The following is a 14175-nucleotide window of genomic DNA, read 5'->3' on the forward strand; positions in this document are numbered from 1 at the left end:
CCCGCCGTGTTAAAGAGTGACATGATCATTCTGTCAGTTAGCTTGCATTGCCTGCTTCTTCTGTCGTCTTGCCTTTTGTCAGCCTTGTTTTTACTTTTTGATATCTTTTCAAAATGGCCTCTTCCACCGAAAGGACAGATCCATTCTGGATGGTATATTAGTCACGGCATGTCAGTCCATCGGAGATCTCTCCATCTGAAAGCAGCCTGTCGAGGTCACCAATGAACCTGGAGAGTCATACGTAGAATGGCAATCGCCAGAGCGCATTAAGAACTCTTTCGATCTAATGGCGCAGCTTTCAGCTCGAGACTGGCTGTTGTTTTCTGTGGGGCTCACTGCCTGGCGTGCTGATGCATTTCACTTTCATGCCCTCTATATCAAAACAGTAAATCTAGCAAAGTACTACGACAGACCCAAGATAGATATTGCGATTACCACTACTTTGGCTCGATTGCTGAGAAGTGTAGGAACTGTGTTTTGGGACTCGCTAGTGACAGATATGGTCGTAAATAGCCTATGGTGCTCACTATGATCATTCTTGGTATCTAGCAAATTGCCACCGTCAGTAGTAAGACCTCCCAGTTCTTAGCTGTGCGAAGTCTCTGGTCTTTCATGGGTGGCTTTATGGAAATGCTATTTCGATGGCTTTGGAACATTGCCTGTGAATATTATCCTCCAAGGTTGAGTGACTTTTGTCAGTCATGTTGCGAAACAGTTTCAACGCGAGAGGTTTTATGGCTGGAATCCTTCAACTAGGGTATTAATTGGGCCATGTTTTTGCAGCATATATCAAAATTGGTATTGGCAGTGGAACAGAAACTTGGAAACCCGTATTCTTGATTGCAGGTAAGTCTAAACCCCATTGGATACAGCTTTCCCGACACTAACAATCTATCCTGTGTAGCCGGCAACTCAATTGTAGTTTGTCTCGTTCGCATCTGCTTCCCTGGGTCACAGTCCTTCATCGAAGCCAAGAAAAAGCCGACAAGCGAACAATGAACGCAGGTGAGTTTTGGCGTGAAATAACAGGCATGCTGGGGAAGGAGTGGAGTAGGTGCGTTTACTGTGTTGTTCTCGTGACCTGCGTGCGTTGTGATCGCTATTCCAGCTCCTAAAAGCATCATCTAATTTAGCCCACAATAATTCAATTTAGATTCTCACACATCCCAAGACTCGTACACTACATTCGTACTCACTGCGGAGGAGCTTGAAAATGACGGCGCTTCTCGGACTTCTATTCTAATAAAGACAGGAACCTATCTTGTATGTGGGCGGAACCATCATCGGCTATCTATCCCAATTCTAACAATCACCGTAAACTACGGAGAATCTACCTTCTGTGTGGGATTCCATATACAAAGTGCTTTGAGCGAAGTCATTATCATTATATCTCAACCATGGTAGCATTTAAGTAAGATATAAAAGCCAGCTTATGATACTTGATCCCTTAGGGCCAAAATTTTGTGTATGATGTAGTATCATAGGATTTTAGTAGGTATTCAATCTTCCCCTCGAATGTAGTATAAAATAGAATTTCTCATAGGAAAAGTTGACCTATGTAAATCATTGATTTGACTACATCCTTTAGATCAATTTCCCTTGCTAATATTCAACATTGTGGTCGTGATTTCAAGGTTTTGCTCAATATCCGGGCAGCGCACAAAATATACATCTATAGCTCAGGGATTATGGAAAGGCCGAGTGTTATATTTGATGGGAGGTTTATTCGACCAGTATTAGACCAAGTGCATCCAAATTCTCTTGTTGTAGAACCTGGGGTACAACGAACCAAATATGATAACGAAATTTTCATCAGACCAGTTTTCTACAATATAGATACACACACCTCTGGTCTTTGAATTTGCACAACAAAGAACGTTTTTAATTCTGCTCCGTTTCTATTTTATAGCTATCCCGTAGCTAAATAAGCCTCTTGTATTTCTATGAAAGCTTCATAATTTACATACTTTTTGATGCCGAAAGGGCTTCAGTCGCTACTACCTTCGGGAGGCGACTCTTCTGAGAAACGAGACAAGCTTATAAGAGGTGGTGATTGACAAGCAAAGCATTTTGTTTGATCAAAATTGGCCAACTCAGCTTTGATTCAATGATGGAGGGTTGCGTCGTCAATTGACGAATTTGCACCATGGAGAAAATTCCACCACTATGGCGGATTAGACGAAGCACAATTTACTACATATAGATCATATGCATCAAAGTGGCTCAGACGTCTCGTAAGTCATACCAATTCATCTGTCGAATACTCACCGATAACTCTGCAATATGGATAGAGCAGGGCCAGTTGAGGTAAGACTCCCAAGTGGAAACACTTGAGCTTTCTGGGCTGCATTTCCCAGAGCTCGCAATATTGTGCCTCGATTTCGGGTGAGTAATGGGCTAATTCGCACTGCAGTGCAGGCTGATATTCAAGGGACGACCCGGTATTTTGTGTAGAAGCGTGAGCTGTTCCCAAGTCGGAGTTGTCGTCAAATCAGAGGACCCTAAGAGCACTATACAGACTACGACCGGTTTACTTCTATGCCAGGCAAATGGCACCTACAAGGATAGGATAAGGACAGACAAGATAGGCCAGAACAAGGTAGCCAATCCACCACGAGAGCATCCTCGCTGGGAAAGGGACCGACTCTTTGACGAAGCCCACAAGGCATTCTCAAGCGAGTCTTAGCTAGACACTAGATCGAAACCCAGTGTCTGCCATCCAATTCAACAATGGTTATGCGGAAAACATCACCTCTCGTGAAGCCTCATTGTGAAAAGGGAAAAGCAGCAGTAAAAAGGGTAAAAATAAATTCATGTCTCTCCCACGCCTATCCTGGTTGCCGGAGTACAAATCAAGACCATGCTGGATGCAGAGATCAAAGGGGCCCGCTGACTGGCAGTGGGGTGCCCGTCCACAAATTTTGTTTCCTCGAGTACTCGGGATAATTTTTTGGTTCTTGTCGAGTACCTCATACTTCACAGGCCCTACCCAGCCATTATCTCTGTTCTGAGACTTAACGGATAATTCCATCGTACTTGGTCTTGTACCACTTCATGGTCTCGGCGGTGGTGATGCGGTGGTTGACACCAATCTTGGACTGGCAGCGGCGGCGCTTGGCAACACGGGCACCGGGGCGGTCCCTAGAAATTTTTAGTTAACATCAATGGTGGATTACCACAAAATGCAGCGTCCAGTGGCAAACTCACATGCAGACGAAGAAGTCCATGCCGTAAATACCAATGCCGGGATCATACTTGATACCGAGATCGATGTGCTCGCTGATACCGAAACCGAAGTTACCGGTCTCAGAGAAGTTGCGCTTGCGGAGCTCGTACTCCTTGACCTTGAGGCCACGCTCGAGGATCTCCTCGGCCTTAGCGCCGCGGATGGTGACGTGGACGGAGATCTTTTCGTTACGGCGGATACCGAAGGTGCGGACGGTGTAACGGGCCTTGCTGTAGACAGGGGTCTGACCGGACAGCTGCTCGAGAACCTTGGCGGCGCGAGTGAGTCTATCACCGGACTCTCCGACGGAGATGTTCAGGACCAACTTCGACAAGCGAAGGGATCGGCAGGGGTTCTCGGCCTTAGCAACTTGGGCGGACTGCATGGTGTTAGTTTCAAATTGTGGAAGGCGTATTTAGTTGTGGAACGAATGCTTGAGGGAAATTGAAGATTGGGTGCGCGCAAGCGGAAATCTCCAGGTTGTGGCCCAGATTAAATAGATTGAGATAGAACAATGTAGTTGATCTGGAATGTGTGTTTTAGATTGCAAGGAGCTGAACATACCATGACGGCGGTTGGGCGTGAAGTGGTTGTCGACTGAGGAGACAAGAGTGATCGCGGAAAAAGAGAAAGTGTGGACTGTGGGCTGCTGCACGTGACCAGAAAGCCCTGATCTTTGTTCACAACTAGGAAATGAGCCAAAATTTAGTGCTTAGTCATTGCGACTTTTGACCTCGGGACCCGCCTCCAGAACTGTTGCCTGAGGCATCAAGCGGCTTGGGACCAGCTGACTCATGTATTAGGTAATCCAGTATCAAGACCTGGCAGCACTTGACAAGCTTGAGCTTCACATCTTTGATAGGATCTCGCACCTTTGCTTCATCCGCCACAGTAGAAAGACTTTCTTTATCTACTGATCTCTATTCTTTTGTCTCTCAAGTCGCATCCGTGCGCGCTCTCTAGCCAACATGGCTTCCCACAAGATGGTAAGTTTCTCGTCCCCGAAACCCATGCAGTCAATGGCTGTCGCTAACTTCTTTCATCTAGCAAAACCTTGTGAGACTAGCTCAAATCAATTTTAGTTCTCGATTGGAATATCTAACTTCTTCTCCAGATTAACTACCGGATGCGCGTAACATTGAACGATGGACGTCAAATGACCGGTTCCATGCTTGCATTCGATAAGGTATTTCTCACTGCTTCAGAAACTGAGGCACTTGAACTGACAATTCTTCTCTCTAGCACATGAACTTAGTTCTTGCAGACACAGAAGAATTCCGTCGCATTAAGCGGAAATCCAAGCCCGCTGCCGGTCCCACAAACGCCCCGCTGGTCGAAGCGGAAGAGAAGCGAAGCCTCGGTCTGACTATCGTGCGCGGTACTCAAGTCGTGTCTTGCTCTGTTGAAGGCCCTCCTCCTGCCGACCCCTCTGCCCGACTTGGAACTGCCGGACCCGGCGCAGCTGCCACTCTTGCCGCGGGCCCTGGTATCAGCAAGCCCGCTGGCCGCGGCCTGCCTATCGGACTTGGAGGCCCTGCAGCCGGTGTTGGTGGACCCCCACCACCAGGTGGCTTTGGATTCCCCCCTGGCGGCTTCCCCGGTGCTCCTCCTCCCGGCTTCGCTGGACGTGGAGGCCCCCCCGGCGGACCTCGTAAGTACTCCCATTTGGCTACACTGACTGAGGCTTAAACTGATTGGTTTCTTCTTAGCCGGTTTTGCACCTCCTCCTGGGTTTGCTCCTCAGGTTGGCCCCCGTAAGTTTGCGCCCAAAAAATTAATCCATTCCATTTCCCATACTGACATTCCCTTCTTATAGCTGCCGGTTTCCAACCTCCTCCTGGCTTCCAGCCTCCCGGTCAGGGACGTGGATACCCTCCTCCTGGATTCGGTGGTAGATAATTGGACATTTGCACAGAGGACCATTCTATGCTTTAATTATCGGCGATCTGATTTCACCCCGAAAGGAACAAGGGCAACTCGGCGCAGAATAAGACCCACTGTCAACGCCTCCAGCGAGAGACCACGACACGCGGACAGGCTAGATTACCCCCAACTTCTCCTGGGCAAGGCGTTGTGGCGCATGGATGGAGGTCGTGTCGAGGAACAGGACAAAAAAGACCCAAATCCTTTTGAATTACGCATTAAGTCAAAAAAAAACGCTAGCTTTTAAAACGCGGCCTTTTCATCCAATTCCGTCTAATAAAACAATTCTTTAGTCCGCTTTCTGTTTAAGTCTGTTGCGCCTTCTATATTGGATGCTGCACACACCTGTCCTGCAAATCTACCCCATATATCCCGCCCTCTAACTCTTTCGGTGCCTACGTGTAACAGCCATGCGTTAGTATGCTGCAGCACCTAGTTATTCTCATCCCCTGTTGTCACTTGAGCGTCAAATCGTAACATGATAACTAGTGAATTTGGGGTGATAATCACAAAGGACTGATTAAAGGTATATTTCTTTTGCTCATTTTGGCATAAAATAGGAAGAATGCAGTAAAAAACTACCATACCGCACATGTTTACTGACAGTTACTAGCTTTTTTCCTCCCTATTCAACGAAAATATGATTGTTTTATGAAACATCAGGTTCTAACATTGTAGTAATGTAATACACGTGACACGGCCGACGCCGGTTGAGTCGAGCACTTCCGCATCATCCAGATACCAATCTTTCCTCCCCCGAATCCACTTCCGTGTGATAACTCCCAGCAACTTTACGATGGCTGCTGCTATTAAGGCAATCAACGCCAAGATCCGCTCCAACTCGGTGCTGGACTATGTCTGCTCTACCCGTACGTATCGGCCCTAGTTCCCCCCCCCGTCCCGAGATCGGCCAACGGCGAATGAGGCCGAAGGAGAATTAGCACCGGAAGCGATCTCGAGGATGATAGGAACGCCCTCGAACTTGCATTGCAACAAAGCAATAAGGCGTAAACGAATTATACAGATTGCTGACAATTAATGGCGCATCCTAGACTTCTGGGGCCCCGTCTCCAACTTCGGTATCCCCATTGCCGCTGTGATGGACACACAGAAGGACGCTGAGATGTAGGTTCTTATCCAATTAATGATGGGAGCTCCGGATTTCGTCTTCTGCCTTACAATCTGCTGCAATAGGCTCAGGGCAACTGTACTGATATTTCCATCTTCACAGCATCTCCGGCCCTATGACCGGTGCCCTTGTTGTCTACGCTGCCACCTTCATGCGCTACTCCCTCGCTGTCACCCCCAAGAACTACCTCCTGTTCGCATGCCACTTGACCAATTTCGGCGCTCAGACTACTCAGGCATACCGTTATCTGAACTACTGGAAGTACGTTTACTACTCGGGACCCCTGATTTATTTTTGGGTTTTGTCTTTGTCTACAACCATCATATAATCTTGACTACTAACCTGGTTCTACTTTGTAGGTGGGGAGGCCGGGAAAAGCAGCTCGCCGAGCAGGCCGCCAAGGGAGGCGCGGCCGCCGAGGCTGGTGCTTAAGAATTGTCTCCGAGAACAAATTGATTGCTTTTTCGGTTTTCATTGGGGCTAATAGGCATCTGTCTCGTTTCGCAGCATTGCAACTTCTCACACATATGGCCTGCTAGTTTCTGCTTTGCGGCCAGATGAGTCTCGGACAATGACAAAAGAGGAGACAAATAGAGGGGACTTGCGGTTTTGAGGAAGACGCTTGGAAATTGGCCTTGCCTGCACTTTAGTGCAGGTTCGCTGATAGTCACTGTACATAGGCTCTATACTGTTGCGCTTGAATCATATTCCTTTTTTGGTATGATCTAGTTCTTGATCATGACAACTCCGTGATTCGGTGATAGGCTGGGTGTTTTATATATGGCTTATTTCTGTTTCGATGAACTTCTAAAGAAATCTCCATACATGTGATCCAGTAGATTGTCCCCAAAAACAAAATAAAATATGTATAAGAAAGGGTAGTTTGACTCCAAAACTCGCCGACTGTACCGACAATTTGACCGGAAGTGTGAATGAACATCACAAATATGCCCTCCGTCCATGTTAAAGCAATATATAAAAACCGAATGATAGATATGCCAGTCTAGGGTTGAGACAGAACAAAGAAATGCAACAAGACCTAACTGCTCTACAGCAACGAAAACAAAACAAAAATTTCTTCAATGAGAGTCACAGTATCCAGGGCTTTGAGGGACTTCAGGGCCCATCCAGCTCATGAGGGTCAGGTATGTCGTATAAACGCAGCATATGGCGCCGAAGACAGCAAGAGCTATATCGGCAATCACCTGGCGTTTGGAGCGAGCACAAGCACGAAGGTGCAGAAGGGGCTATGATGAGTGAGTCACACTGTTCCGTGATCATAAGAAGGATAAAGGAGAGGGACATACCGGGTACACGTAGATCAATGGAACACAAGCAAAGCTTCCAACCAGCGAAACGAACTTGTCTAGATCATTTGCACCACACCAAGCGATAACCGCACAGACCATAACTAGGAAGAAACGGAAGCCGTTCTTCTTCCACTTGATATATGGGTTGTACTTGCCACTGCGAGTAAAAAGTTCGTTTTCCATAATGCGGATAGCAGGGAAGAGCTGCAGCGGAGTGCTCAGTAGGATAGCAAGTGAGTAGAGGAACTGGACCACGTTGACAAATTTATCATCCTGGGGAAGATTAAGAAGGATGACGGTCTTTGTTGCCGACCCGTAAGCTGCGTAACTCAAGGCACCGGCAGATAGGAAGATAAAGGTGATTACAACCATGACACCGGCCAATACACCAGGGAACCTGTTTGGCTGCTTCATTGATTCTTGAATCGGGATGATGAGACCGATACCTTCGTAGGTGAATATGGCAGTACCAATGAACATAGACCAGGTGGTTGGATTGAAGGAAATGACGTCTGAAATGCCGCCCTGGCCTACCAGAGTGCTGATATCGTAATAGTAAATATATAGTAGACCCAAAAGAATGAAGACATCAGCAATCAGAGCGGTGAACCCAAGTTTGCTGATATCCCGAATCAAAGACAGAGGCAGGAAGATGACAAGCTGCAGCAAAACCATGTACTTGATGTCAATGAATGTCGCGCACTTGCTCACAGCTAGCACGAATGCCTGCAAATTTTGCGAGACGAAGACGATGTACGCTGCCACAAAGCCTAGCTGACTCAGGACGATGGATCCGAGAATAATGCGTCGCATATGCTTGCCGTATAGAATACCACCGATGTCACCGAACGACCCTTCGATCTTCATGCGGGTATTGACCAAAAGAATGAAGGCATAATAACTTAGAATCGAGACTCCCAGAAGCACCATGCTACTGAAGAGCATACCACCATTTAGGAAGGCTCGAGGCAGGAACAAAATACCAGTACCCACAAAGGATTTGAGCAACAGGAGTACTGCACCAGTTGCAGTAGTTGTCCCTGCCGGTGAGCGCTGCTTATGCTTTCTCTTTTTCCGACCCGGTGTTTCAGACGGCAATAGCGCTGCGTCTTCTCCAGACTCTCTGCCCTCCTCTGGCTCGTCCCAGGTATCAGACGAGAAGTACTCATCCGGCCCTAGCACCTCGTCATCTTCCTCCAATTCTTCTCCGGCGAAGTGTCCATAGAGAGTCAGGAACTCTAAGAAGCTAGTTGTCGGTAGTTGAGGTGCACTATATCCGTGGGGCGCCGCTGTAGTTGACCTACTTCCGCGGTGTGGACTTCCAGCTGCTCTTCGCAGATAATCTCTGCGGAATCCTCCCGGAACCCGAATTGTGTCAATGTCTTCTGTATCAGCCTCTGGCCTTGGTCGGCTGACACTGAAACTTTTGCTTCGTAAGAACCGCCCTGCGGCTTCGGCCTCGGCATCCTCCGCCCAACGGTAAACCTGTCGTGTGATATCACCGCCCTGAAGCCGAAGACTCGAGAAGTTGTCCCCACCACCAAGGCTGGTCGCAGTTTCTGACTGATTATCTGTGTGTTCTGTGACTAGATGTCGCTTGACAACTTCAGGGTCTTCGTACGGAGCCATGCCAGGGGAGTCAGCTCCATTTTTGGTGTCGAAAGAGCCATACTGGGAGGCTAACGGTCGGTTATCTAGAGTCGAATGCACCGCAGGTGATCCGTTGTGTCGTGACGGAGTTCCAAATCTCGGCGGCGAGCGACCAAGGCTTTCTTGGAGTTGGGATGCAATTATAGAATGACCAGGTCCGGGAATCGAGGACGGATTAGGGATGGACCTGGAAAAATCCTGCTCGGTGCTAATATTTGTGACAGGTCGGCTGGCCGCAATACCCTGTCTAGACGACAAGGATGTTCCCAACGAAGGGGAGGGCACCGGGGATGCAAGACGTGCTATAGAAGCCTTTCTGTTACCAAACTCAGGTGCGGGTGACCTCGAGCGCACCGAGGATGAGGCTATCGGCACAGATCGAGATGGATTTAGGGACGAGCCCTCTCCATTATCCGCCATTTTGAAGGTTGCCCCAGGATCAAGTTCGCTCCTGACAGAATACCGTGATTAGGCTCGGGTGATGAGCAGGGAAAGAAGGCCGGACACTTGAAACGACAATGCAGGTCAGCTTCTCGGAGGGAAATTTGGGAGAAAAGGCTAAGATGCAACTGAGGAGTGTTTGAGAGACTAATAATAGCGCCAAGCAGTCTATGGCCGATCAGCTCCAAGTGCGGTTGATAGGATGCAAACTGGAAAATGTTTGCACCCTATCAACGTCATCTACTGAAGTAGCTTAATTTCTTTTGAGGATTATTTAACATTGGCGTCTCTTTATAAACTCAATGGTCTTGTTGGGACTGTTGGCTTTTGTTATTTAAATTGCATTGTTTTTTATGCCCCCATGTTCATACCATAAATTCTGCAACTGCCATGGCGAAACGAGTCGGAGAAACCTCCGACTCCTTGTCTCGGCGACGCCCAACTTTCGCGGCTCGAACTGCTGAAGAGGATGTCTCACGACTCGATCCTGGGGACTCGGCTCATATTGTCTCAGACGAACGTACTCGCCTGCTGCCATGGCCAACGGCTCGATCGGCTCGTCCGTATGAGCCCGTGAATTCGTCAGAACCAATTGATGACCAACACCATTCCTCACCCAGACATTACTTCCAAGGCTTTGCTCAGTGGTGGCACAAACGAGGAAACCATGAGCAAGAACGGCAGACCTGCGGAGATACCACTTTACAAAATGTGTTCCTGTCCGCGGATCCTTTCCGCGATGCCCGCGCAGATAAAAAGGACAAGAGTGGACATCGATCCCGATCAGTGGATGGTCCGAAGAAGCTTGGTACGTTCTCTGGTGTCTTTGTTCCAACGACATTGAATGTACTGAGCATTCTCATGTTTCTTCGGTTCGGATTTATCCTGGGACAAGCTGGTGTATTGGGCATTTTAGGTGAGCACTACCTCCCCACAAAGTCAGGATCCTACTTCTGATACATTTAAGGACTTCTACTTGTATCATACACAATTAACCTCGTGACAACGATGTCTCTGTCCGCAATTGCAACGAACGGGACGGTCCGAGGCGGTGGTGCATACTACCTTATTTCTAGATCTTTAGGCCCTGAATTTGGTGGCTCCATCGGCATTGTATTCTATCTTGGTTCTGTGTTCAACACTGGCATGAATGCTGTTGGTTTGGTGGATTGTTTTACTCAGAACTTTGGGATGTTGTCTGGGGACTGGGCCAATTTCCTGGAAGAAGGCTTTTGGTGGCAGTACCTATGGGGAACTATTATACTGGTATTTTGCACAGGAATTTGTTTGGCAGGAAGTTCCATATTTGCGAGGGCAAGTAATGGGCTTTTGGTCATTCTGCTTGTGGCAACATTCAGCATACCGCTCTCTGCAGTTTTTATGAAGCCCTTCTCAATCCCTCGCCAGGGGGTGCAGTTCACGGGACTTCGTTTGAAAACTTTGATGGGGAACCTCAAACCTCATCTAACAAAGGGAGCTGCAGGAAGCCAAATAAAAGGGCGGGAAAACTTCCAAGACCTCTTCGGCATTCTGTTTCCTGCCACAGGAGGTATCTTTGCGTAAGTTGGAGACACGAGAAATTCAAGCCCATTTGACTAATTGGCTATTAGAGGTGCAAGCATGTCCGGTGACTTGAAGAACCCAAGCAAGGCTATTCCTAAGGGTACACTCTCTGGTTTGGCTTTGACCTTTGTCACCTATGGGCTTGTCATCCTTGCGATGGCGGCCTCAGTGACCCGGGAGTCGTTTTACAACAACGTGAATGTTATACAAATCGTAAGTCCTTAAGAAAGGAATACTACAAGCCCGATCTAACTGAGTATAGGTCAATGCCTCTGATAGTGTGATCCTTCTTGGAGAATTCGCAACCAGCTTCTTTTCCGCACTGATGGGTGTGATTGGATCTGCCAAACTTCTCCAAGCCATTGCGCGAGATAGCCTCTTGCCTGGCATAGGAATCTTTGCCCAAGGCACGCAGAAAACCGATGATCCTGTATATGCCATCATCATAACCTTTGTGTTCGCCCAGGCCACTATGCTCTTCGACATCAATCGCATTGCATCCTTTGTTACTATGACTTACTTGATGACTTTCCTTGTGACGAATCTCGCGTGTTTCCTTTTGAAAATTGGCTCTGCGCCCAATTTTCGTCCGTCGTTTCGCTACTTCAACTGGCAGACTGCAGCGGCTGGAACTCTCGTCAGTGGTATCAGCATGTTCTTTGTGGACGGTGTTTATGCTACGGGATGTGTAGGCATTCTTGTTGTTCTTTTCCTGCTCATCCATTATACCTCGCCACCCAAGCCTTGGGGCGACGTCAGTCAAAGTTTGATCTATCATCAAGTGCGAAAATACTTGCTTCGACTGCGTCAGGAGCACGTCAAGTTCTGGCGTCCTCAAATCCTTCTCTTTGTCAGCGATCCCGACAAGCAATACAAAATGGTCTCCTTCTGCAATTCGTTGAAGAAAGGATCCCTATTCGTACTAGCTCATGTTCTTGTGACAGATGACTTTTCAGCAGCTGTTCCCGAAGCACGTCGTCAGCAAACCGCATGGACAAAATTTGTCGAGTCTTCCAAGATCAAAGCCTTCGTCAACATTTCCGTTTCGCCCGCTGCGGAATGGGGTATGCGAAATATTGTGTTGAACTCCGGTCTGGGCGGCATGAGGCCTAACATCGTTGTGATTGACCAATTCCGATTGGACCAGTCACTTGTTGAAACCCTATCTTTGAACACCCGTCGTAGAGACTCGAGGACTGGACGCCACTCGGCCCACTTAAGCACGCGAACTGAGGCTTTCAGTGAGTCTGGGCCAGTAAACCCGCCTATGAGCGGGCAGAGCTATGTGACGATTCTCGAAGATCTCTTGTTCAAGCTTCGGATCAATGTTGCTGTAGCTAAGGGATTTGAGGACCTGGAGCTACCAGACCCCCACGGTCGCCACACTAAGAAGTATATTGATCTGTGGCCAATCCAGATGTCCGCCGAGCTTGGGGCTGACAGTGAAAGCAAGCAAAATGTGCTGACCACTAATTTCGACACATACACTTTGATCCTTCAATTGGGTTGTATTCTTAACACTGTTCCCTCGTGGAAGAAGACATACAAAATCCGGGTTGTGGTGTTTGTGGAGTACGAGACCGACGTAGAAGACGAAAGAGGGCGGGTTGAGGCTCTCCTTGACAAATTACGGATTGCGGCCGAAGTCTTAGTCTTCTGGCTTGCCTGTGGTGATCTCCAGGCTTATCAAACCATCGTGAATGATGACGCTTCGGTCACAGCTGATGCCCGAGATAGGGTTAATTCCGCTCTACAAGGGGAGGACTGGTGGCAAGGCGTCTTACGAGCTCGTGCCCTAGATCAAGAACCGCGGAATGGAATCGGTGACAGTCTCCGTCTTGATAAGTCATATACCTGGCAAGGACCATCGAGCCAAGATAGTGGAGCCAAACCGTTGTACCATCGAGCGACTGGCTTGAGGAAACTGATTCAGTCCACTCGACGCAGACGTTCTGTCTCAAGCTTCCGGGCTCTAGGAGGAGTGAATCTCGGCATGCAAACACATCGCTTACTAGATGCGTTCGTCGACTACGACAGCTCCGATAGCCCGAGCGAGAGCGAAGACAGTGACCTGGAGGCGTATGCTAGTGATCTAGAACCCGAGGACGGCGGAGAGGACATACTCAGCGCTCGAAATGAGGCTGTACCCATTTCTGGCACTTCAAGACTCCTTGGCCGGTCTAAGGCCGATGATTGTAGCCCTACCGCAGACTCCCCAAGCACACCAGTGCGGGCGAGCTCTCCAGTAGAGGAAACATCATCCCACCAGATAATCCCATCCATTATTGAGACTTGGAACGATACCTCCCCGAAAAGCAAACCTCTAGGTCTACGGCCCTCTATAAGCCGTTCTGCTTCTAGCAATCGGTTCAGCTCCTCGCCCATCCCCGAAGCCAAAGTGGACACTGAAGCTGAGGAGGGCAATGGACCGTCCATCATGTTTGCGGCGCAAAATTCACCTCCACGATTTGCAAACAAGCTAGATTCCATCTACGCTCGTCGCCCGTCTGCCGTGTCCCCCACCTCCCGCGGTGGCCACGGTAGTATGCATGCAACAGGATACCCTAGTGGGGCATCGGTTCCATTGTCTTTCAATGATCTTCCAAGTCGAGCACAGCATTTGATTCTGAACGAGTTGATGGTTCAGCAGAGTCATGACACCGCCGTAATCCTCACGACTCTACCGTCTCCCGTGGAGGGAACTTCGCTTAGCGCGGAGGATAGTGCGTCTTATTTGAGCGACCTGGACGTCCTATGGAACGGCTTACCCCCGTGCCTGCTGGTGCACAGTAACAGTATGACTGTGACAATGAACTTGTGATGAATTGATGACTGTGAATTATACAAAACTGTACATAGCACATGATAGATCCTCGTAGACTGTTAGAAGTATGTATATGACAGCAATGGTACTCATACACAAATTCTCTTTA

At 48.4% G+C, this 14175-nt stretch overlaps 5 protein-coding genes across 5 annotated transcripts; 3 read left to right on the forward strand and 2 right to left on the reverse strand.

Moving 5' to 3' along the window:
• Positions 1–3014: 3014 nt before the first annotated feature.
• Pdw03_2723 (60S ribosomal protein uL5) lies at positions 3015–3793 on the reverse strand (the record flags this gene model as incomplete). Its single annotated transcript, XM_014682300.1, has 3 exons — positions 3015–3141; positions 3208–3605; positions 3791–3793. The coding sequence occupies 3 exons, from the start codon at positions 3791–3793 to the stop codon at positions 3015–3017; spliced, it is 528 nt and encodes a 175-aa protein (XP_014537786.1).
• A 401-nt stretch (positions 3794–4194) lies between these two features.
• Pdw03_2724 (Small nuclear ribonucleoprotein-associated protein B) lies at positions 4195–5125 on the forward strand (the record flags this gene model as incomplete). The annotated part of the gene is made up of 6 exons (XM_014682299.1): positions 4195–4212; positions 4274–4282; positions 4341–4412; positions 4469–4877; positions 4936–4980; positions 5043–5125. 6 exons carry the CDS (start codon positions 4195–4197, stop codon positions 5123–5125), a joined length of 636 nt encoding a protein of 211 aa, XP_014537785.1.
• An 820-nt stretch (positions 5126–5945) lies between these two features.
• Pdw03_2725 (Mitochondrial pyruvate carrier 1) lies at positions 5946–6710 on the forward strand (the record flags this gene model as incomplete). The annotated part of the gene is made up of 4 exons (XM_014682298.1): positions 5946–6018; positions 6202–6274; positions 6381–6539; positions 6638–6710. 4 exons carry the CDS (start codon positions 5946–5948, stop codon positions 6708–6710), a joined length of 378 nt encoding a protein of 125 aa, XP_014537784.1.
• Positions 6711–7357: 647 nt separating this feature from the next.
• Pdw03_2726 (Amino acid transporter, putative) lies at positions 7358–9658 on the reverse strand (the record flags this gene model as incomplete). Its single annotated transcript, XM_014682297.1, has 2 exons — positions 7358–7525; positions 7586–9658. 2 exons carry the CDS (start codon positions 9656–9658, stop codon positions 7358–7360), a joined length of 2241 nt encoding a protein of 746 aa, XP_014537783.1.
• A 411-nt stretch (positions 9659–10069) lies between these two features.
• Positions 10070–14063, forward strand: Pdw03_2727 (Cation chloride cotransporter, putative; the record flags this gene model as incomplete). The annotated part of the gene is made up of 4 exons (XM_014682296.1): positions 10070–10595; positions 10647–11238; positions 11290–11455; positions 11505–14063. The coding sequence occupies 4 exons, from the start codon at positions 10070–10072 to the stop codon at positions 14061–14063; spliced, it is 3843 nt and encodes a 1280-aa protein (XP_014537782.1).
• Between the last annotated feature and the right edge of the window lie 112 nt (positions 14064–14175).

Source organism: Penicillium digitatum, chromosome 1 (genome assembly GCF_016767815.1).
Source record: "Penicillium digitatum chromosome 1, complete sequence".
NCBI classification, from domain to species: domain Eukaryota; kingdom Fungi; phylum Ascomycota; class Eurotiomycetes; order Eurotiales; family Aspergillaceae; genus Penicillium; species Penicillium digitatum.